This window comes from Leuciscus leuciscus (assembly GCF_965113295.1).
Source record: "Leuciscus leuciscus genome assembly, chromosome: 3".
Classification (NCBI taxonomy): Eukaryota; Metazoa; Chordata; class Actinopteri; order Cypriniformes; family Leuciscidae; genus Leuciscus; species Leuciscus leuciscus.
In genome coordinates, this window is record NC_138727.1 from 53,254,365 (window position 1) to 53,279,079 (window position 24,715).

Consider the following 24,715-nt stretch of genomic DNA (forward strand, 5'->3'; position numbering starts at 1 on the left):
CCCGCCCTTACGAGACCCTCCATCACTCCACCTGCCCTTACGAGACCCTCCATCACTCCACCTGCCCTTACGAGACCCTCCATCACTCCACCTGCCCTTACGAGACCCTCCATCACTCCACCTGCCCTTACGAGACCCTCCATCACTCCACCCACCCTAACGAGACCCTCCATCACTCCACCGGCCCTAACGAGACCCTCCATCACTCCACCTGCCCTTACGAGACCCACCATCACTCCACCTGCCCTTACGAGACCCTCCATCACTCCACCCGCCCTTATGAGACCCTCCATCACTCCACCTGTCCTTACGAGACCCTCCATCACTCCACCCACCCTAACAAGACCCTCCATCACTCCACCTGCCCTTACGAGACCCTCCATCACTCCACCTGCCCTTACGAGACCCTCCATCACTCCACCTGTCCTTATGAGACCCTCCATCACTCCACCCACCCTAACGAGACCCTCCATCACTCCACCAGCCCTCCATCACTCCACCTGCCCTTACGAGACCCTCCATCACTCCACCTGCCCTCCATCACTCCACCTGCCCTTACGAGACCCTCCATCACTCCACCTGCCCTTACGAGACCCTCCATCACTCCACCCGCCCTTATGAGACCCTCCATCACTCCACCTGTCCTTATGAGACCCTCCATCACTCCACCCACCCTAACAAGACCCTCCATCACTCCACCGGCCCTAACAAGACCCTCCATCACTCCACCTGCCCTATGAGACCCTCCATCACTCCACCTGCCCTTACGAAACCCTCCATCACTCCACCTGTCCTTACGAAACCCTGCTCTTACGAGACCCTCCATCACTCCACCTGTCCTTACGAGACCCTGCTCTTACGAGACCCTCCATCACTTCACCTGCTCTTACGAGACCCTCCATCACTCCACCTACCCTTACGAGTCCCTCCATCACTCCACCTGCCCTTATTGCCTCAGATTGTGAAGCACAGTGCAGCATGCAACAACCTCAGGCACAAAGGCATGGCTTACCAATGGCCGTGAAGAAAATAGAGCACCAGCTTGTTTTCAGCATGCCAAAGGCTCGCTCTACTATGCTTCGCTCTCCGTGGGACTGTTTCTGGGGATTCATTTTTTATTTTGCCTACCTTTTGTCTTCTGCATTCTCCTTACCATTGTCTCCTGTTCTTCCCTCAGACTCGTCCCCCAGAAACAGTCCCACGGACCCAGCCCCAAACCCTATCTCTTAAAAATTAATAAAGGCTGGTTTCTAAAGTACTTCTTCCTGCCTCTATGTATTAATGCTCATGGGTAGCCTAAATGGGTTCCATTCAGACCTTAACATTAAGTTTCAACACACAAGATTCAACAAAACATTTTCACCTGGCTATACCCAATGTTTAGACCTGTTGTGGTATTTATGCAAATTAGCACATACATAATTAGATTATGCACCGTTTGTCCATGTTAACAAACCATTTAAAAAAAACTTGTAATACATTTTTTGTTTTTCTTGATGAAAGTAATCAACTCAGTAATTTTCATGGTGATATCTAAAGGTTAAAAAATGTACCCTATTCACGTAAGAAAAAGAATGAATAGGCGTATGAATAGGCTATATTTGGGTCTTTTTCGAAACTTTCCCCTAATGGGATTCTTCTGGGCTTTTTTTCCCCTTACTCAGGACATATTGAGTATACGAAATCAGTTGAGTTTGCTTCTGTTGCAATTTGTTCAAGGTTGACCACCATTTTGGCTTAAATATATATTTTGTTTATATATTTATTTATTGTGATGGCTACTTTTACTAATTTATTCACGCTTCTTATTGTTGTCAGTAAATAAAATATAATTAATTTAATGAATGCATTAATTCATTGCTTGACTGAAAATTGAGATGTGTTCACTGCATTTATCTAGTGTGTATTCATGCATAGCTATATAACAAAACAAATTACATGTTGCTTGTTTTACTAAAATAGGCCTATAATTTTCAGTAAAAATAAATAAATAATAATAATAAAAAATATATAATTAAGTATTGGTCAGCATTTATCATTATTATTGTGTTGGGGTGGGCTAGCAGTGCATATCATTTTGGGATATGCTTGAATTTTTCCCACAATCAAGTTTGTTTTCCAACTTTTGCTTGTGGGTGAACATTTTTGCATTTAAAATTAAGAAATTAACAACATATTCAAGAGATGACGATTTGGGGGTTTGGTAATTAAAAACAATATATTTAAGGATAAAACTGTGGGTTAAAAATATAAGAACTTAAATCAACCCATAATTTATTGGTTATACTACAATCACAAAATAAATGGGCTGCTGTTTCTTCAACAAGACCACAACGAGCAAGTTTCATCAATCGATATGTAGGCCTACAGATAGATGAGTTAAAGCTGTCGCTCATATCTTTTAAGTTGCTGCGCATGTGATAACATCGTACGTCACATGATAACGTCAACATGACGGATGATGTACGTATTACATTCATGCTTAACGAGATCAGGCTATAAAGTCCCTAACTCTTTTAGCGCTCGTTAAGTAGGCTACTTACTGAAATTAAGTAGGCTAGCCTGCCTATTCAGTGAGTATGCGGTTTCGGACGCAGCCCGAGTTACATTTAGGCTCTCATTCCCTCTTCACTAATCTTCAACCGGCTTATGGAAGTAGGCTAGGCTACATTTTGAATTCTAAAAAACGTGGGAGAATTTGTGACAGACAGTTAATTTTACGGCTCCGCAAAGGCCACGACCTTCGAAAGCTAGATAAGCAATTTGTCATGAAATTATTCATTTTTGGTAAACAGTTTTGCAATGGGATGTGTGGCGATGGCAGAATAATTATTTAAATTTACCAAAGTAATGACAAAAAAAAAAAAAAAAAAGTCTTTACAAGTCATGTAAAGACATTACTTTGCAGTTTAAGGATGAGTTTGTGTGAGCTGAGTGCGCGCTTTGGAAATAAAAAGTGGGCGTTGAGGTATATCTAGAGTGAGTTTTACCTGAGTTTCGTGAGTGGAACAGAACAGGTACAGCGAGTTCACGCGCTTCCGGACGCAGGTGAGAGAATCGCCGTCATGCGCGCGCGGATCAAACGAGGCTGCGTCGCGCGCTCTCCACTTTCACGCTGAGATCGTGAACGTTTTTGGATTAACAATAATAATATTAACAACAATTCCTCCGCTGAATGTCACAACATTTTGTCAGGTGAGTTTAGTTTCTTTTTCAATCGGTTGGTATTCCTCTCACTCAGTGTGTTTTGAGAACAGCTCGTCAAACCGGCTGCGCCTCCGACATTCCGTGACTGACTGACATCAACGAGGCGATAATGCTCATTTATATCCTCAGCCCTGTCTGCTTAAAAATACATTGATCTCCAGAAATAGTGATCCTTACACTTAAAAATCTCTTTTTAATAAGTTAAGTAATTTGTAAAGAATAGATGGGAATCATTATAGCCTACCAGGTGTCACATGACAATACTTTGATATCAATGGAAATGTTTTGACGTGCGTAAATGATGTAATGTGATTGAGAGGTAAACTTACTTAACTTAGGCTATACTTTACCTTTTAATGGGACATTAGTTTTGTTGATGCCTAGGTATAAATCTGCCAAGAGTTTTAAGAGTTTTGATGACATTCTAAGATAAGAGTAAAAAAAAACCTATGCTAACACCTGAACATTGGTACAGTGGTAGTTTGGTTTAAAAATAAATATTACAATCATGGTAGTGACCAGAAAGTGTTATGATGGTGGTATATACTTTTCAAGGTATGTTCACCAAAAATGTTCTCATCTTAGTGTCATTTCCAAACACAATAAAGGAGGAATCTTTGCCTACTCGCAAAAATGATTGGGCTCTGAGGCTTTCAAGCTCCATGAGGATGCAAAGATACCATAACATAAAACTAATTTGCTGTATTCCAAACCTTCTGAAGTCAAATATGGTTTTGTTTGAGGAACAAACAAAAGTCTGGGTCATTTACTAAAAGTCACATGGCTTTGGAACGCTGGGTTTTTGTGGATGTCCTTGTAATTGTAGGTCAGTGTGGTTCTCCCAGACTAATAATTAACAGCCGAACAGTGGACCCTTTTTTACACTATCTTCTCATCTGTTAATGTTTGTGTATTGAAGTCACATCTCACCTCTATCTCGCTCTTCCTCTATAGGTTAGAGTCTCCTTCCAAAATGACCACGGTGTAGTCTCTATTAACCAGGTATTTTGCCTCTCGCATGCATACGGATGCTCACATCTTGTGTTATCTTGAACAGACACACCCTTGGAACACAAAAAGTGCATCTATAGATATTCTCAGTCTGTGTTTGTTTTTACATGTGCGAGTGTGGAGCATCATGAGTTCGGCGAGCGTGCTGGGCCTGTTCATGCCGGTGTTGTTCCTGCTGGCTCTGGCTGTGGTTCTCTTCTCATGCGTGCTTCGGAAAAGGAGGCAGGTGGAGGGATCGTACCAGCCCAGTGCAGAAGAGCAGAAACAAGCCAAGAACAACAGAGCCGAGAAACCCGGTCTCACGCTTCCACTGCCCAAAGAGGAGAGACTGATCTGAACACAACCCTCAAAAGATGCTCAGGTGAAACCACACACCACTGGTAAACCTAAACAGAACTTTCATTATAATGGACCATTGCTGTTTAAACGGAGTCCAATCGCCATGCCAGACGTACGTACACATGGGTGGAGTCTTAACAGACGAGGAACATCTGAAGTGGTGGTGGGTATTCAGCGTTTTTGACTGAGATTCGAGAATGCTTTCACTCCCTAATGCACTGTTATAGTTGATAAATGAGGGTATCTGAAGACATTTACCTAAAGTAAAGAAGTCAGATGATTTACATGGACGGTCAAACCAGTTTTTGTTTACTTTATTTGTACTTCCTTTAAGTTTACTCACCTGCGGGTCCATGTGAAGAAGACACACCAGCTTTACCTCTAAAACAGATTAGCATTACTGTATTTAAATGTCCACAAAGGAACTTTGTTGCAGCTCTTTCAAAGGTAGAGAGAAAAAAAAAATGTATATTGCACTTTGCCAAATATTGTTTTGTGTTATGTTTGCATTTTTGTAACGTATCAATACTAGGATGTTGTTGATCATAACAATGTGATGAAGTTAATGTGTAAATGTGGATGATTCATTAAAATGCGTCTTTGGGTTAAAAACCTCGTCCTTAATTCCTTTACTCAGAGCAAGTCATTTGAGATGTCATGTGGACCGTTTCTGTCAATGTTTGCTCTCTGATAAGCTGATAACAAATGATTAGATAAGATATTTGGATGAAAGGGGTTGGACTTGCTTTATTTGTCAGAACTGGCATTGATGACATAAGTGGGTACTTTTTTTAAAGTTAATAATAAAAAATCTAAATGGACCCGATTTAATGCATGTTTCTGGTCTCACTCTGAACGATTCATCGGTTTACATTATTCCAAAGGGGGGGAAAATGTCCTTCACCAAAATGTAATAACCTTAAGCTCAAGTTTCAACCAACAGGTACACGAGGCGTTTCATGAGGTGAGTGTCCTTCCACAACCTCAGAGTCTAGTATAGAATGCCAACTTTTCACAAACCAATCAAAACCCAGTGCATAAAATCAATTTGATCTTGTTTGACTCAGAAATGTTGCTTTGCAAAAATCTAAATGTGTTGCAAGTGTCTTTTCATGTTGACTCGAAATCTGAAAAAGTCATTTTTTGTATCGTTTTACTCCGATACACTTGATTTATGATGCTCTAATGTTCGAATCTCTTCTTCAGCTCGGAGACCTTAATGGGAGCCGGGTCTTTCTCTTCTGGCGCTGATGTAACGGGTGATTTTGTACTTTGTTCTTCAGTCTGCACACCTGCCTTTGACCCCACATTGATTTTGAAGGATCTGATGGGAGTTTTCATGAAGATTTCCCTTCCTTGGGAAGCAGAAGAGTCAGTCAAGGACCTAGACCGTAACAGAGCTACGGTAGACGAGACTTTCTGTGACGAAGGTTCAACACTTTTCTCCTCTGGCTCTTCTTCTTTGTCTATCTCTACGTTGAGGACGACAGCGGAGGCGATTCCTCCATTTGCAGGTCCACTTGACCCCAAGTCATTGGTCGTCTTGTGCTCTTTCTGATGTTCCTCTTCTTTGTCAGGTTGTGTCTCGGTCCTCTCTTCAACTATTGTCTCGGTATGCAAGCTTTCCTCCATTGTCTCTGTTTTCTCTTCAACTATTGTCTCGGTATCCAAGCTTTCCTCCATTGTTCCATTCATTTGTCCATCTTTTTTCGAACATTGATCCTCTTGCACCTCTTGAGAAACCACTTCAGGAACCTGAGATGCACCTTCTAAACTTTGTAGATCTGAACACAGACTTTCCTCTAACTCGTTCAAGTCCTTCTCTAATTCGTTAAGCTCATTTTCTGGCCTGTCAGTCATGGCATCAGACTCCTCCCTCTCCCCGCCAGGCTCCTCCTCCTCCCAGCTCATAAGACTTCCGCTGTTTCCAAAAGACTGGCTGAGACTCTCCTGACTTGGTGTGGTGTAACTCTTCTGAAAGAGAAATTAAATGGTGAGAGTGTGTTGACAAGTGTATGTGCTTCTCCTTTTCCACCAACAGGTTCCCGATGTTAGAGCGGACGGCTCTGTTCGACTGTTTCAAGTTTTCAAGAAACAGCAGTCGGGTAACACATCACTTAATTTGAGGAGCATTTCTTGTTTGTTGTTTTCACGCTGCAAAGACACTTTGTTTTACCCGTTCATGTTATGTTTTTACTTAATGATTACTATGCATTTTAGTCGCTAAATATTTAACCCTTTATGGTACGGTGTAGCCATGTTGTTTTTCTTCACTTTCCAACCTTTCAGAAAAAAACTACAACTCGATTTTTACCCCCCAGAACAAGATTCGGCTAGTTTTGGCTGTGATCGAGCAGGTTTTGAATAGCAATTGGGCTGGTTTTGTTACGCAAACCTGGCAACCCAGATGAATCGCCTGCTGAAGTGCTCTATAAATTGCGCTAATTAAAAAATTAAACCTTTTTGTTTTTTATGCATCTTAAAATAAGATAATTAAATGTTGCTGTTAAATGTCCCAGTGTTAATTTAATATCATTGGTATACTATAGTTTTCCATTTATTTTAATGTTTAAGTAAAAAAAAAAAATGTCTATAGAGTTTTTTTATTAAAAATATATATATGATGTAATATCAAGGAACATATGATAGTGGTTAAAGAAATGTTAAATCAAGCAGAAATTGATTATTTTACAGAAAACCCATTTTCCATTGTGGTACAGGCACGCTAAATGACAACAATTCCCTAATTCCTTTACAGTTTATTTTTATTTTTATTAAAGCTATTTTATGTCATAAAAAGCATGGGAAAAATATTCCACTGTAAGAACATATGCTGCATAACATATCGGGTTAAATACCTTCTGACTGTCTGGTTATTGGATAAAGACTGTAAAATGTGCTCTCATAAACCAAGACTGTAATGTGGCGTGTTTGTTGCAGGTTGACAGATGCCCTGTCCAGCACCGTTTACAAGGAATGTGTGAGACAAGAGCGAGAGGATCCAGGCCTTACATGTCTGATGAAGTCGCTGCTGTCGGAGCTGAAGAGGTCGAGGCTGCGTGTGCCGTACAGTAAACCCGGCTCTCTGGAGCTCTGAGCGCTCAGGGTGTCGAAGATCTCCCCGAGCAGGTCCATCTCCTCCGGGTCAGCCAAGAGGGAAAGCTCATCCTCATCATCCTGTAAGTCGCTGGTGCCCGAACACTGCTCAGCACTTTCTGTTACACTGCAAAGGCAGATGCGTTTTAAAGAGACACATTAAAGGGTTAGTTCACCCAAAAATGAAAATTAGCCCATGATTTACTCCCCCTCAAGCCGTCCTAGGTGTGTATGACTTTCTTCTTTCAGACGAATACATTGGAGTTACATAAAAAAATGTCCTGGCTCTTCCAAGCTTTATAATGGCAGTGAATGAACATCAAAGTGCATCTTAAAGGCATTAACAGTGTAGTTGCTGATGCAGTGATGGTTACATTAGAGTTTTACTGAGAGTGTTTCACAAAATTAATCCAGAAATATCTTGTAAAGTAACTGGTTTTTGTAAAACATTGTTTAAAAAAGTATGATGTAAATTGTGATATTTTACCTTAATTTTAGTTTTTGTTTGGCAGACGCTTCTGCCAGTTTCTGTTTAAACTATCTTTAACCGTAATTTCATTTATGGTAATTGTTGGGCACCATGTGCAGCCATGCATTTACATACATTTCCCCAACTACACTAAGAGACTAATAAAGAGTTAGAAAACCTTTAAAGAATTATACAGGGGCTTAATGGGTTCTTTGTATGGCAGTGGTACTGTATACATGTAGCACCTCGACCACTGAAGAACCATACTGGGCTTAACAGGTTCTTTATATAGCATCATGCGTTTGTGTAAGGAAAAATATCCATATTTAAAACTTTATAAAGTAAAATGACTAGCTTCTGGCCAAACGAACATACGGATTCGACTTAAGTCTAAGCGCAACTTATGCGAGTAATGCGACGTCCTGCTGATATTTACGCTACGCCATGACGCACTACGCTACTTCTGACATCACAAGTTGCGCTTTAGGCGTAAGTAGAATCAGTATGTTCGTTTGGCCGGAAGCTAGTTATTTTACTTTATAAAGGTTTAAATATGGATTTTTTTTTTTTTACACAAATGCATGGCTTTGCTTCAGAAGGCCTTTATTAACACCCACAAGCCGTATGGAGCACTTTTATCATGGATAGATGCACTTTTATGGCCTTTCACTGCCATTATAAAGCTTGTAAGAGAAAGGATTTTTTAAAAATATATAACTCTGATTGTATTTGTCTGAAAGAAGAATGTCATATACACCTAGGATGACTTGAAGGTGAGTAAATCATGGGCTAATTTTCATTTTTGGGTGAACTATCCCTTTAAGCGGCAAAGCTTTCATGCATGTGTTTCCTCTCCTCTCACCTGTCCTCATAGGTGTTGTCGTCCTCTGTCTGTTCATCTGTGTTCTGGTTGCTGGGGTGTTTGCGTGCCGGCCGCCGTGGTCGAGACTGAAAAACAGCATAGAAAGTGTAGGGAGGGAAAAAACAGCATATTTAGAAAGTAAAGTGCATGCACTGTGGATGAACACAAGGTGGAGCCAAACCGCTACAGTTTTCACACTCGGGTGAATTAGAAGATATTTGAAATGGATATTTCCCAAGTTGCTGCCTTTGATGCAATACAATATAGAAAAAATGCATTGATTTTTATATAATATTAATGTATATAGGCATGTGCTTTCAGGTGTCACTCACCCTGCCAAAGTGCTGTGTGATTGGTAGACGGTTCTGAAGGCAATCTGATTGGATGAGGCGATACGTGTGCGGTCCACACACAGACCCGCCTCTCTGTAGCATGCTGGATTCTGTCTGATCCTGAGAGGGAAAATCCAAAGGTTCAACGTAAACACACACAGATGTGAATTAACTCGCTTATTTTGTGCTCAAAGAGGAACCACATGCAATTTACAGAATATAAACTCACCTTTGATGACAGGAGGTTTTTCAGCCCAAATTTGCTTTGATATTTGCTCTGAGTGAGATATTAACAGATTTACATCATGCATGTACATGTACAACAAATATGGAAACTTTATTGGTGGTGGCGAATATGCAATATTTAATCATGCACAACAGCACATTATAAATTAGAAAATATAAATTACATTACCCTTCAAAAGTTTGGGGTCAGTAAATGTTATTTTTTTGAAAGAAATTACTTCTTTCATTCAGCAAAGATGCAGTACATTGATTGAAAGTGACAGTGCAGACATTTATAATGCTACAGAATATTTCTATATTAATTAAATGAATGTTCTTTTGAACTTTCTATTCATCAAACAATCCTGAAAAAATAAAATAAAATTACACAACTGTTTTCGACATTGATAATAATCTGAAATGTTTCTTGAGCATCAAATCATCATATTAGAATGATTTCTGAAGGATCATGTGACACTGAAGACTGGAGTAATGATGCTGAATGCTTTGAACACAGGAATAAATTACATTTTAGCATGTATTCGCATAGAAAACAGCTGTTTTAAATTGCAATAATATTTCAGAAGATTACTGTTTTTACTGCATTTTTCATCAAATAAATGAAGCCTTGGTGAGAATAAGAGACTTCTTTCAAAAACATTAAAAATCTTACCAACCCCAAACCTTTGAATAGTAGTGTACATACAGTATTTACTCACTGCTTTGTTAGCTGTGGACTTCCATGTCACGATCAGGGCTCCTCCCCCTTTCTGTAAAGATAAAAAAAAATTTTTTAGCAGCTTTTGACAGTCCATTCTTCTTGTACGTTACTGTACTAGATACTTTTTTTAATTTCCATTTATCATGTAGATATTCTGTGCATACTGAAAACTCCCATAGTGTGCCTTGCATACACACTGCAGATCTAGTAAGAGTAGTATGGTAGTCTCTTGTTTATAGTCACTGTCTGAGTAAAACGTACCTTTAAATTCCCCACCCACTGCCGACGCAGTTTAGAGGCTCCTGAGAGGAATGGGGGAGCAGAAGGATGTTAAAATGAGCAGCCAAATAAACCTGATTCTCTGATGGATGTAAATACACACCTGATGAAGCTCCGCACTGAAGCACCTCGTCCTCAAACGCATCATCCGGCTCTTGACCCTGGTTCAGCATTTCCAGCCGGCCGTCAATAAACTGAGAACAACGTGAGATTATAATGGAAGATAATATGCAGTCATGTCATTGGTTACGCATTTAAGTCTGTTTAAATATCTTTCATAATCTGGCCCTCCATTGTAAAGTACAAATTTAATTTCACATCAAGTTAGAATATGATGATGCACAAGTTGCCAAGCTATTTTGTATGACTTCAGAAAACTTTAAATATACAGTATATAACACCAAAGAACAGCTTGAACATTCTTCAAAACTTGATAGAAAGAAAAATAAAGAAAGTGTATTTGGATCGGTATAAGGGTGAGTAAATTATTCTTGGTTGAATTAATCCTTTTTACTGCATTTTAACTAATTGACATCACCATACCTCCCCAGATGATTGACAATTTATTTATTTTTTTTCACATTATGATTGGTCTACTCTGCTCTGATTGGTCAGATGGCCCAGTCTGTTGTGATTGGTCTACTCTGGTCTGATTGGTCAGATGCAGAGGCGGACAGAGTACACAGCTTAATTACTTGAGTAAAAGTACAGATACCCCTTGCTAAATTTTACTCAAGTACAAGTAAAAGTACTACAGTCAGATGTCTACTTAAGTAAAAGTACTAAAGTACTTGTTTTTAAAAGTACTTGAGTATCAAGAGTACAAGAGTACATTTTCTAAATATTGCATTACTACTGCCACAGTGCTTACATACATTGGTAAACACAGCAAACACTTGAAGCGAAAACTATCATTAACTTGTTCAGAAAATTGAAATAGTCTGGCGAGGTGGGGCACAGGTTGGCACATTTCCGGGATGTGATATTTTTTTTCCCAGGATGGTAGGGGAAGACTCATGAATATTCATTAGGGAAGTCATCCCTGATTGGTCTGATGACCTAACCCCACCCCTAAACCTACCCGTCACTGGGGGTCTTATGACCTCCCTAACCCCACCCCTAAACCTACCCGTCACTGGGGGTCTTATGACCTCCATAACCCCGCCCCTAAACCTACCCGTCACTGGGGTTAAGACCAATCAGGGATGACTTCCCTAATGAATATTCATCAGTCTTCCCCTACCATCTTGAAAAAAAAAAAATATCGCTCCCGGGATGGACCTTCATCCATTGTTTCGTCCATGGTTTCGTCTCTTATCTAAATCTGACCATGGAGTTGACTTTGGCGGGAAGCTGAAGGTGATTGCTGATAGGCTGTCCCAATCAGTGGCGCCTGCACAATCCAATCACATTTGAGAGGGAAACAACAAATTGAGGGTTTCCGAGATGTTTCTTTTTTCCTTTTTTTTTAGAAGAAGTAACGGGTACTCACAGTTATGGATAGAAATGTAGTGGAGTAAAGAGTACAATATTTGCCTTTCAAATGTACTTGAGTAAAGTCATGAGTACTCCCCAAAAATGATACTCGAGTAAAGTACAGATCCCTCAAAATTGTACTTAAGTACTGTACTCAAGTAAATGTACTCCGTTACTGTCCGGCTCTGGTCAGATGGCCCAGTTTGTTGTGATTGGTCTACTCTGCTCTGATTGGTCAGATGGCCCAGTTTGTTGTGATTGGTCTACTCTGCTCTGATTGGTCAGATGGCCCAGTTTGTTGTGATTGGTCTACTCTGCTCTGATTGGTCAGATGGCCCAGTCTGTTGTGATTGGTCTACTCTGCTCTGATTGGTCAGATGGCCCAGTCTGTTGTGATTGGTCTACTCTGCTCTGGTTGGTCAGATGGCCCAGTCTGTTGTGATTGGTCTACTCTGCTCTGATTGGTCAGATGGCCCAGTCTGTTGTGATTGGTCGACTGCTTACAGCGCGTATTGGAAACCAAATGGCCATTACTATTTCTAAATTTCAGCTCCAGATCTTCCTCAGCACTTAATATACAGTGATACAAACAGTAACGTTGGTGTCGGTTTTACTTTATCAGTCTCATCAGTCTCATCCTGGAAGTGCGTCAAATTGGATTTGCTTTGGCAGCTAAAAACAGTGTCTTCTCAACATGTCAACAAGATGAACCAAACTCTTTCAGTCTCAGCTACAACTACAGTGTTTTTGAGGGTCAAAGTAGACAGTGTTCGCGGGCAGCTAATCAAGACCATTGGCTGGCATGATGCAAACTTACGTAGGCTTGAGCAGCAAGTAAGACTTGAATTACTGAAGACTCATTTCAGGCTGTTCAGAATCACTCATTTATTTCAGGAGAAAATAACTCCATTTATTTGCTCTTTGAAACTTTGAATCTTTGAGTCCTTTTACATCCACAAACCGCTGAATTACACACTGTATGAAAGGGAATATCTGACAAAGCATTATGGGGCACTTTAATTCTAATTTTGGTTTTAATTTTTAGCCTTTAAAGATACGTACTGCAATTTAAATATATGGATGTAAATAGGCAAGGCAAGTTTATTTATATAGCACATTTCATACACAATGGCAATTCAAAGTGCTTTACATAGATAAATAGATAAAGTGCAACAAAATAAACACGTAAATGTGTATTTTTGGATGTTTTCATTCCACTAGTCTGAAAGAAAACACATTATGGAAGCAAAATAGCCCTCAAATTTGACCAGTGCATGAAAAAACAATGGTTTTGCCTGTAGTGTCTTGCCTTAAGATAATTCCTGACATTGCGCATACCTATAGACTAAACACATAATACGCATGTGCGCACCATCACCATTTTCACAGATTCACATTTTTGAAGTTTACACGGAGATGATAACGTTTTTCACCTTGTAACCTATTTAAAAGTTTGCGTTCTCGAGCCACCAAACACTGTGGTCGTGCAAATGAACGGCCAAAACACATTAAAAGTTTTCTGTTTTCAGTTAGAACGGTGTCGTGTAAGCGGACCCTAAGTTAATAACTAATGATCTTTGCAACAGAAGTGAATCAATCAAACACTAACTTTAGCTGGACAATAACTTTATTCTAGAGCTGCTGTAAAGCCTAAAATCACTGTAAAGTTGCTTTGAAACAATCTATATTGTTAAAAGTGCTATATACTGTAAATGAAGGTGACTTGACTTGACATTGTGGATGTGTGAGTTTGCAGTTACCTCTTTAAAACACTGCAGGTGAACCGCGCTCTCCAAAAACTCCCGCATGCTTTGAGACTTATGACTCAGAAACGACTCGTTGCAGAACACAACCGGCCCGTCCTTCAAAGTTAGAGAGAGAGGAGCATTGAAGAGAGCATTTATAAACCTGATGCTAATGTTTATGTAAACGAGCGTCACTCACGCCAGGCGACTGTAAGGCATCTCTGTATCCGCCGAACAGCAGAGCCTGTGCGCGGAGGAACGCGTGCGCGACCCCTGACCCCGCCGACGCCGCCTGTCTCTTCAGCCTGACCTTCAGTCCCGCCACCTGCAGAAACAGTGTTTGCTGTAAACCTTCAGCCGCTGCGCGTCAGAGTCCTGCGAGCACGAGCAAACCAGTCTCACCACGTCGGCCGGGATCTTCTTCAGGTCCTCGTGGGGCGACTCCAGTGTGTTGGTGTCAACGTTTAGTATGACCACGTCCTCCAGAGCTCGACTCTTGACTCTCTGTCGCACCGAAACACATAGAAGGAACCGTAATGTGAGTGTTTATGCGACACAGACTGTGAGAGAAGATGATGAATGAGGGAATCGTCATACCTCCGCCAGGCTGGAGTGGACTCCAATGAGGTACGGCATCGGTGCGCTGAAAAACGAAGGTGAGGTAGAATTAGGTGGAGGATGTGGTACTATTATTAGTTAATATTAATATTATAGGCAGTATATTATACTGAGGCCCCCTGGTTGACAAACACTGCTTTCTTCTCTTTTTTGTTAGTTTTTTACTGTGCAGCACTCAAATTCAGTTTCTTTTAAATGTGCTATATAAATAAATTTTGATTTGATGGTTGTGTGTGTGTGTGTACATGTTTTTCTATCCGGTGGGGACTTAAACCTGGATGCACACAGACTCATGGGGGTCTCGTGTCACTGTGGCCTAAATTGAGATCAACAAGCTTATAAATCATACAGAATGATTTTTTTTTTTTTGTGGAAAATGTAAAAATGCAAAAGTTTTGTGTGATGGGTAGGTTTAGGGGTCGGGTTTGTGTGTGTGTGTGTGTGTGTGTGTGTGTGTGTGTGTGTGTGTGTGTGTGTGTGTGTGTGTGTGTGTGTGTGTGTGTGTGTGTGTGTGTGTGTGTGTGTGTGTGTGTGTGTGTGTGTGTGTGTGTGTCTCATACCAGCAGTAGTCCAGCAGATGAGGTGGCAGCACTGGAATGAAGATGTGCTGCCAGTACATGGGGAAGAGCATCCCGTTACACGCGTGTACGCAGGCCGTGAGCTGAACACACACAAAAGTTTGAAGTTTTAGTTTTAATGTTTAATGAAGGCGTGTCCTGACTAGATCCAACACAATAAGTGTCTAGCATCAAGTGACTTTTCTGCCTTAAATGAAAGAAATAACATTCTCAGGCAATCTGAAGATGTTTAATTGGTTTTTGGAATATAAATAGAAACCAAACAATATGCTGCAGCTGGTTGGGACAAAAACTGAGATTTTGTATGTGTGTGTAGATTCTTTGTGTCACGCCTGGTTAGGTGTTAAGGCATTTTTGCACTTGGGTTTCTCATGAGGAACCAAGTCCATTTGACCATTTTACAGTTTGTAGGGATGATGTAGAAAGCTGCACCAAAGTGAAAATCAGGCACACGGTTTGCATGCGATTCCCAAATGGTAATAAAGCAATCCGACATAATTTGTGGAGGATGACTTTCATAGCATAATGCACTTAAAATAGTGGACAGGATGCATGGACTACTTTTGTTTATTGTTAGTTGTTATTTAAATCAGTTTTAATCAGTCACTGAGAAAAGAGTCGCATTAAAATTCTTTGAAATTCTTATTTTGTGTTCCGTGGAAATAACAGCATTCCAGCAAACAATGAGTTCTATGAATGTTTGTTTTCCTAACAAAGTTATGAAAACGTTGTTTTTGAATGTTCTCTCAACTTTCGAAACATCTAGTTTTTTATTAAATGTTAAAAATGAAACAAAAAAATATATTTATCATGGATATTCATATAACTTTTTTTCTTAATTATTTTTTTTTATGTTACATTGATTATTACTATGAATATCCATGATAAATAATGTTTTTGTGCCAACTTTGAATAAATGTTCTATTACTATGTGTTACTGGAAGAACGTTTGTTCATAACTTTGATAAAGCCTTCCCAGAACATTAGCCAAAGTTACAAGACCATTTGCTGTTAGCTTGGGATACGGGTTGGAGCAACATGAGGGTGAAGGATGTTTTTCAGTGAACTATATTCCTTTGTTTCACATTAATATTTATGCATTTTGGTATCCAAAAGCGAATTACATTGCAGTCAAATTATGCATTTCAGTACATGCATTCCCTGGGAATTGAACCCATGACCTTGAGTTGCGTCCCAAATGACACACTATACACTATGCACATATACTCTATGAACTCATCCGTGTAATCCGTGCAAAAGGTTATTTTGTCATCAACATCGAAGTCTGATGCCCCCCCTCCCCCTCTGCTACGTAATTCAAGCTGCTACAGTTGAGTGCATGAAGTGTCCAACAGTCCACACTTTGCTTTTTCTGTTAATTTAGTGCATCATCCGGGTATTTTAAGTGCACTTTTTATTTTTGGAATTTTCAATGTAAACTCGCACTATTTATTCTACAAAACAGCATACAATAGTGCACAAGTATGTGAATAGGGACACACTTTTGGTGTTGCTAGCGCCATGCTCGTCTGTTTTCATGTTAAGTTTTAGCAGCCGAAGCGAATCAAGGCACTAAAGCGTCTCCACTGAACTCACCGTGCTGAGTTTACTGCAGTAAATGAGGATCCGTCTCTCGAACAACATGCTGGCGAAGAGCTGGAGGAGATTCCCCACATCCACCGCCACCACCAGCTCCGTCAGGTTCCTCTGATACACACACACACACACACACACACACACACATGCTTATAAGAACTGAGAAATGACCATGGCATTTAAAATCCACGCATTATTGAAATCATAGAATAGAAACGATGGGGAAAAACTCACACTCTCTGGAATTGAGGGCAAGGCTTTGGGATCCGGCGCGATAAAGTACGGGATCTGATGCAGAGGAACAATATTTCACAAAAGTGGCAAACTAAATTGCATGTTTGGTTAGCAGTTACCATATGAAAGTCGTTCGGCTTTCGAGTTAGTCTCCCTCAAGGGTTTTAGGTTAGATGAACAAAGGTTTTGTGATTAATTTTGTGATAAATTTGAGTTCTAGTTAGTGTTTTAGTTAAGCATTGGTCCTTTTCCTGGTTAGTTTCAGATGCTGGATTAGGTCAATCCCGTATTACGGCATGCATTAGGATTTATTAGACGCTGGAGTGAAGGTTTAGTCCGGTCGGGGACTCACCCCCTCTGACTCCTCCCCTTTAGGGGCGTGTCCACAGATGCCAGGCATCTTCCTTCCGATCATTAGCTTCCCTCCCTCAGTGAAGAACAAACGACCCTGATTGTGATGTCATAAACGGAACTTCCAGCAGCCAATCGGCACTTACCATCTGCAGCGTGATGGAGCCGTTCGCCGGTGGGACGGGGTGCTTGTAGAGAACCGAGAGCAGCTCTTTCATCTCATTGGTCTGCCAGGGTGTGCAAATCAACAAAACGGCTTTAGATGCATTAACGGTCAAAAATTAGGAATCATTTGGAAAATGTTCGGAAAAAATGTAGGTTGGCTGCATTTATTTGATTTGAAAATACAGTAAAACGGTAATATTGTGAAATATTATTACCATTTAAAATAACAGTTTTCTATTTTTCTCATTTTAAAATTACAAGAAAAAAGTATATAAAAAATATATATATATCGGTTTCCACAAAAATATTAAGCAGCAAAAACTGTTTTTACCTTTGATACCATTATTAAGCATTTAAATCCAATAATAATTGAGCTTCAAATCAGGATATTATTACAGAAGGATCTCGTGACACTGAAGACTTGAGTAATGATGCTAAAAAATCAGCTCTGATCACGGTTGCTTATTTATTAATCACAAAATAATTACACTTTAACACATTATTCACATAGAAAACAGCTATTTTAAATTGTAATAAGATTTCACAAAATTAGTGTTTTACTGTAGTTCTGATCAAATAAATGCAGCTTCGGTGAGCAGAAGCGACTTTATCAAGATCTACTTGAACTTAGATCTTAATTATTCCAAACTTTTTAGTGCATAAACCACTTTTTTAAATGTAGATCATCGGGAGGCCGTTTAAACCTCACCTGTCCTTTCGTCGAGTAGTCAGCAAGGTTATTCAGAAGTTTGTAGAAGACCTCAAACCATGGCAAATAGCTGAGAGAGAAAGAAATCACACTGCTAAGTCTGTTTTGTATGTACTTATTATGAGTTAAAACTAAGAACTTAAAGCAGATCATAACTCTAACCTTCACCATTTATTGCAAATACATGAGCCTAACGAGACATGAAAACTGGCCTAGGTGAATGTGTTTAGCCAACGGCCATGAGTATCAGACTGTTAATCATTAAAAGTGGCTGTTTTTCTGTGTGTTTTGCGTGTGTGAGACCTGAGGATGCAGAAGCAGGTCTGAGAGCTGGACGTGAGTCTGCAGAAACCGAAGCGCTGACATCCCTCCAGATCCGTCAAGACGAAGGTGAAGTGCTGCACGGCAACAGTGTCCTTCGCCCTGGCAATCCAACGGTCAATCCGTCACAAAACGTAAAAGACTGGCGTGTGCATTACTATATTCAATAATGATAATGACTGATTTTCACCTCTCTATGTCATAAGGGAAGCAGAAGCGAGGCAAGGACTGCAGAGACTCCTGTGTGAGAACAGCAGACGTATTATCAACCACTTTTACACACTCAATTTCTGAGTTCAGCAGGGAGAATCCATAGCAGTGGATCATGAAAAGTGGGTGTTTAAAGCCAGAATGTGAGTTTGCAGTGGATCTGAGGAGACTTTTGGACCCAGACGTGGAGGCTCAAAGTAAACTTACCCAGTAAGGCCTGTTTAGTTTAAAATCAATCTTAATTTTAATCTCTATTATATTAATGTTAATAGTCGTTAAAATACTGTTGTCTACAGTTTAGAAAGGCTAAAACAATTACTAAGAATATATTGTTTATATACTGTATATGAATATATATATATTGTTGCAGAGGTGGAACAAGTTTGTTATATTTTGAGGAAAGATGTAAATTTCAGCTGAATCATGAAAAATAAGACTTGGAACATGTTTTAAGAAGTAAATAGGGTAAATTCTGAAATTGTATCAATTATACAATTTATTAAATAGCTGCACAATATATTATTACATTTTATTTTCTGCATTTATGCATTATTTATGCATTTTTATTTAATTAATGCAGTATTTGTTATTTATTAATATTTCCCCAATTCTCAACTTATATCATAGTGAGAGGTGCATTATTATTATTTAAATAATATTATTATTTTTATAATATTTTTGTATGCAGTGTTTTTTAATGTAATATAATTTTCCCTTATTTTAAAACTTTGCTATTACATAAATGGTAAGTAAATACATAAAATAAAAATACTAGTTAAACAGTTATATTAATGTAAATAAATGTAAATAAAATAAATTAATACAAATAAATGGTAACACTTTAGTTTAGGGTGCAATTCTCACTATTAACTAGTTGCTCATTAGCATGCATATCACTATGATATTGGCTGTTTAATAGTACTTATAAAGAATATATGAATGCCTTATTCTGCATCTCTTAATCCTACACAACACCTAAACTTAACAACTACCTTACTAACTATTAATAAGCAGCAAGAGTCATAGTTAATAGTGAGAATTGGAGCTTAATCTAAAGTGTGACCAGATAAATAAATAAAAACCAGAAGGAATGAACCACAGTGATCTCGAGGACTAACCTCATCATTAAAGTCTTCAGGGAACTGAAACAGCACACCAGGATCTACTCAAACAGAGGGAAAACACACACACACACACACACACACACACACACACACACACACACGCGGGTCAGGCACATCAGTTCATTTCTCAACTAGAGGATGTGGTTAAAGTCAGGTCAAAGTTATCCACACAGAGTAACCAGACCAGTTGAGCCAGACCTCATCTCTCTTTAACCCTGTTAAGTGGACGACAGCATACTAACTAGTTCCCCTGCTTTTCTCTCTCTCTGACGAGTGTGTATCAGGCCCGGGTGTGTGGTTTTTCTGGTTCAGTCATGTGACAGGAAGAGCCATTCTCAGAAAAAACAGGCTTCTGCGTGCATGTGTGTGTTTATTGCATCAGTTAGTCCGTGTGTGTGTGTGTGTAATACCCACCTTTATCTCTGGCGATTGGACATGAGGCTTGAAAGCACCAGTAGAACGTTTTATCAGGGTTTTCTCTGAGAACAACAAAACCATGAGAAAAAAAATAGTCATCATAACAAAACAACCATTGAAATCACAACAGAAAAACATTCCAGTTCTGACGTGAAACGTAAACGCTGTGAGAACGACCAACGACTCTGAACGGGGTCGTATCTCCGGTTAATTCTTCTCTCTTATATTATAAAGCTTGAGGCGAGGAGCAGGATGTGGTCGACTGCTAAATTAGAAGAAGCACATCAACAGAAAATACTCCTGACTGAACATTTCGGCCGGTCTTCACCACATTCATGCGGATGCAATGATCCTGACAGTGTGTTTGTGTGGCACTGCATTAATTACACAATTATCAGTCAATCTGAGAAATGTTCAGATTTTTATGTACGACTTTTAATGGGCGAAATTTTTGGAAAATCTGAGAAGGAAAAGTGTCCATTTGCGATTGAGATGATAAGAGATGATATTCATGATGGATGAGGTGTTAATAGTTCAAGACCTGTGCGACAAACTTAATACGTCCACTGAAAAGTGCAAACACACCTAACGGATTTCCGACACAGTGAGGCTTCAGCAACGATGAAGAAAAGTGGCGCTTCAGCATTTCAGTGCACAGACACATACTTCTTATCATGTTGTCTAATGCAATGACATTCACACATATTTTAGTGTGACTTGAAGCGGTTTTGAGGCCGCTGTGCATTTTCTTTTCTTTTCTTTTCTTTTCGCAAGGCAGCTTGAAATGAAATGAAGGATGGAGAGCTGATGAACATCTGCATCTGGGAGGACACCTGTCCGAACCCTCCGTCTGCAGATCTCATCTCCACACCTGCTCTGGTGTTCCAGTTTATTCTCTGAATCGTGATAGAAAGCCTCACGTCCGAGAACGACAGAGCGAGGAAGAGGAAGTAAGCAGGAGACCGCAATGTGAGCAAACACAGAGAGAGAAATCGAGAGGCAAACGGAGAGAATCTTACTTTATCCTGGAGCCCATGATGCTCTTGTGTGTCGGGGCCCATTCAGGGTGTTCAGGGCCGGCAGCGGACCGAAGTCATTAGAGCCTTAATTAACATGCATCGACACACACACACTTCTGCACACACACATCCTCACATCAAACAGCCAATTCCGCCGACTAGCACTCAACTCAAGACAGCACTTCCTGATCTGCGTGTGTGTGTGTGTGTGTGAGAGAGAGAGAGACCTACATGACGTCTGCCGGTCTATTGACTATAATATCCACTATATTATAATCCCATATTTCAATAAGAACTAGAGTATTTGGCCTCTGGTAGATCGAGTCTCATCTTCAGGCTGAATCACTTCAGAAAGCCATTCATTTTACTTAAGACTATTTCAAAATGGTCACTTATGTAACATTTTATGCACTTTTATTATGTTAAATGCTTTTTATGTGGTTTTATTTTATAGTGTTGTTGTTATGCCTTTATAATATATATATATATATATATATATTTATACCTTTAATATATATTATATTATATTATATATATTTTTTTTTTAACTGGCCTCTAGCCAATGTGAATATGTGTTCAATCATATAAGATAAACTCGCTTTCACTAGTGATGATTGAAAATATAAACACATGGAAGAGGAAATACAAGAATGGACTTCCTCTATTGTAGCACTGCTGTTTTGCTCTCATCATTTATCATGTGTTTGCTCTCTCTCTCTCTCTCTCTCTCTCTCTCTCTCTCTCTCTCTCTCTCCCTCCCTCTCTCTCTCTCTCTCTCCCTCCCTCTCTCTCCCTCCCTCCCTCTCTCTTCTCTCTCTCCCTCCCTCTATCTCTCTCTCTCTCTCTCTCTCTCCCTCCATCTCTCCCTCTCTCTCTCCCTCCATCTCTCCCTCTCTCTCTCCCTCCATCTCTCCCTCTCTCTCTCTCCCTCCCTCCCTCCCTCCCTCTCTCTCTTCTCTCTCTCTCTCCCTCTCTCTCCGTCCGTCTCTCTCTCTCTCTCTCTCTCTTCCTCTCTTCTCTCTCTCTCTCCGTCTCTCTCTCTCTCCCTCCCTCTCTCTCTCTCTCTCCCGCCCCCCTCTCTCTCTCTCTCTCTCTCGCCCCCCTCTCTCTCTCTCTCTCTCTCTCTCACACACACACACACACACACACACACACACACACACACACACACACACACACACAGAAGGGTGATCAATATGGATGTGCTGAGCAAACAGGTAACTTTGTCCTATTAACACAGACACACTTTCTCACACACACACTATTCTGACCGTTCAGTTGACTAATATTGTCATTAATTTGAAGCACATCCGAGTTCTTGGTACCAGTTTATTAGTGCAAACTGGTTCCCTCTAGTGTTCAGTGGAGGAACAGCATGACAATTCGGTTTTGCAAACAGTAAAGAACTGAAAGGAGTGTAAAATTTGATTTGGAGTAATATTGGTAACACTTTATTTTACAGTCCTATTTGAAATAACTGGTTATTGTCTAGGTACTAACCCTGAACCTAACCTGAACCCATGTAGTCACCTGTTAACCAGTACTTTCTTGGGTGCGCTGTAAGTACACGGACTGTAAAATAGAGTGTAACTGTAATATTCCTAAGGACGAAAGCCCATTAAAAAAAAAAAAAAAAAAGGTAGGCTAATTGTGACTTTATTTTTAATTGCAACTCAATTTCTTGTAAATGTGACTATTTCTTATTTTAAACCTTTTTTTTTCTTCTCAATAGCCTTCCATATTTATTTCGTGGAAACCAGAAATCATTAAATCTAATATGCTGAAATGGGTCTATTAAAGGAGAACTCTGTAACTCTAGCGAACTCTAGTCACTTCTTCGCTGATTTTCCCTTTTGTTGTCGCATGTTTTCCCCACGAGCTCCCCCTACAGCTGTGGGGGGGCGTATATTTCACAACACGGTCGTAAAAAACTCACTTGCGGCGGCCTCCTCCCCCTCTCTACCGCTGCTCATGTGCGTTTGTTTTGATCGGAGCAAGCCAACTGTATCGCGTGGAGCTATGTCTACCGAGGTGAGTAATCTGGTAATACACATAGACAGTATAAGAAATGGACAGAGTCATCTCATTGGAACTCAATTGAGGCAAGTGAAGCCCGTTTTCAGCGATTTTTTAGGACTTCCGTTCCTGACGCGCAGACTCAAACTGAGCTTGACGACGTAGATGTGACGTGAGCAACCCGTCTGTCTTCTAGTGGCTGTGGCATGAGAAATCTGAATCATTCCCTTCCGAATCTTGCAGAGACGGAGATCGTGAGTAGGAGGTGTCCATGAGCTAGGAGCAGGAGAAACTTTTGCTAGGTATTCTGATTAATTATTTTGTCATTTTGCCTCCACGTCTCCCCGATTGCCCACGAGCTTCTCCTCCCGTCAATACGGTAATCTCTCTACTGTGCGACAGAGAGTCGCGTGGTTATGACGCAATCGTTAGCCTACTTTTACAAAAACTGTTTTTACGGGGCCATAACGTAAGCTACAAGGTAATGGAGCATTTTATACATTGTCGTGTTTCTTTAGAAATAAATAATGGACAAATGGAGTCTTTAAACGCCTCAGATGTAAAGTTATTCGCTGTCAAAGTGATGCCAAAATGAATGGGAGTCAATGGGATGCTAACAGCAGGTGAAGTTCTGCTACAAGATGGTGGCACGCGGCCGGCTTCAACTTCCGGTCGACTTCCTTCCCGCTTGGTAATACATCATACATGCGTGTGTGTTTATGTCGAATTGCCGTAAAGCAATTTGTGTTTCGCGCTCGTTCTCGTTCTAGTTCTCGCTTCTCACGAGACTTCCAATTTCACTTTGACGGGACGGCAGTGCGCAAGTTGCAAGGTTGGTTTTCCGCCTGGGAACGCTGGGGGGAGCGGGGAAAGTCACCAATATCACCAGAACAGGTTGTTTGACGAGGCTGAATCCAGCTTCTTATTCGCAGCTTCTTATTGACGCTATCCGTTCCACCTTAAATGACGCGAACTTCCGCGTTTGCTGGCTTCTTATTGACGCTCAACTTAGGGACCGTGCGGTTTTTCTCTTTTTCGCGTTTTTTAACGGAATTGTGTTACTTTTGTGTCTATTTTCAGAAGAAAAGAATAATATTTTTTTTAAATGCAAATAACACTGATATATCAGCGAAAATGGACTGTAAAAATATAAAGGCACATAATTAGGCTACAGTATTCTTTAATAATTGTACATGTCATCAGCTCAATTTAGGGACCATGTGGTTTTTCTCTTATTTACACTTTTTAGGGACCCTGTTTTGTAGGCCTATCTATTTTCAGAAAATAATAATACATTATTTTGAAAGGTAAATAACAAATAATAATAACATAAAATGACTGTAAAAAATATAATGAGGCCTATACATCAATATTGCAAATAACATAATTTGAATGTATTTAAAAATAAATATATTGAATACTTTTTATTTTTTATTTTTATTATTGTTACAAATTAAAATTTCACAAGGTAACCAGAGATTATGCTCCAGCTTGGATCCAGCCCCTTATGAAGACTGATTATATGATAAATATATATAAATTATCATTTTATCATTGCTTTAAACTGCACATTAATGTTGCTTAAAATTCATGCG

At 39.9% G+C, this 24,715-nt stretch overlaps 1 protein-coding gene across 3 annotated transcripts; it reads right to left on the reverse strand.

The window, feature by feature from the left end:
- Positions 1–5,278: 5,278 nt before the first annotated feature.
- dennd1c (DENN domain containing 1C) lies at positions 5,279–21,312 on the reverse strand. Of its 3 annotated transcripts, none has more exons than XM_082162854.1 (23): positions 21,105–21,312; positions 20,083–20,147; positions 19,663–19,706; positions 18,525–18,574; positions 18,317–18,436; positions 18,014–18,083; positions 17,286–17,366; positions 17,141–17,215; positions 16,789–16,842; positions 16,555–16,665; positions 14,941–15,041; positions 14,360–14,405; positions 14,165–14,266; positions 13,962–14,087; positions 13,778–13,879; positions 10,645–10,735; positions 10,524–10,564; positions 10,261–10,311; positions 9,546–9,593; positions 9,317–9,436; positions 8,985–9,070; positions 7,570–7,780; positions 5,279–6,528 (listed from the first exon to the last, which is right to left on the reverse strand). In XM_082162854.1, the coding sequence occupies exons 1-23, from the start codon at positions 21,119–21,121 to the stop codon at positions 5,740–5,742; spliced, it is 2,601 nt and encodes an 866-aa protein (XP_082018980.1). In that variant the 5' UTR covers positions 21,122–21,312; the 3' UTR covers positions 5,279–5,739. The 3 variants fall into 3 exon arrangements, with proteins under 3 accessions (XP_082018980.1, XP_082018979.1, XP_082018981.1); XM_082162853.1 differs by having other exon boundaries at positions 5,279–6,531; positions 21,105–21,311; XM_082162855.1 differs by lacking the exon at positions 17,141–17,215 and having other exon boundaries at positions 5,279–6,531; positions 21,105–21,310.
- Positions 21,313–24,715: the final 3,403 nt, after the last annotated feature.

Excerpts from the sequence above, each read along its gene's own strand:
- dennd1c (XM_082162853.1), bottom strand. Across the intron at positions 9,594-10,260 it reads AGTCCACAGCTAACAAAGCA|AGCAAATATCAAAGCAAATT; the intron begins GTGAGTAAATAC and ends TATCTCACTCAG. Across the intron at positions 7,781-8,984 it reads GACAACACCTATGAGGACAG|TGTAACAGAAAGTGCTGAGC; the intron begins GTGAGAGGAGAG and ends CTGCCTTTGCAG.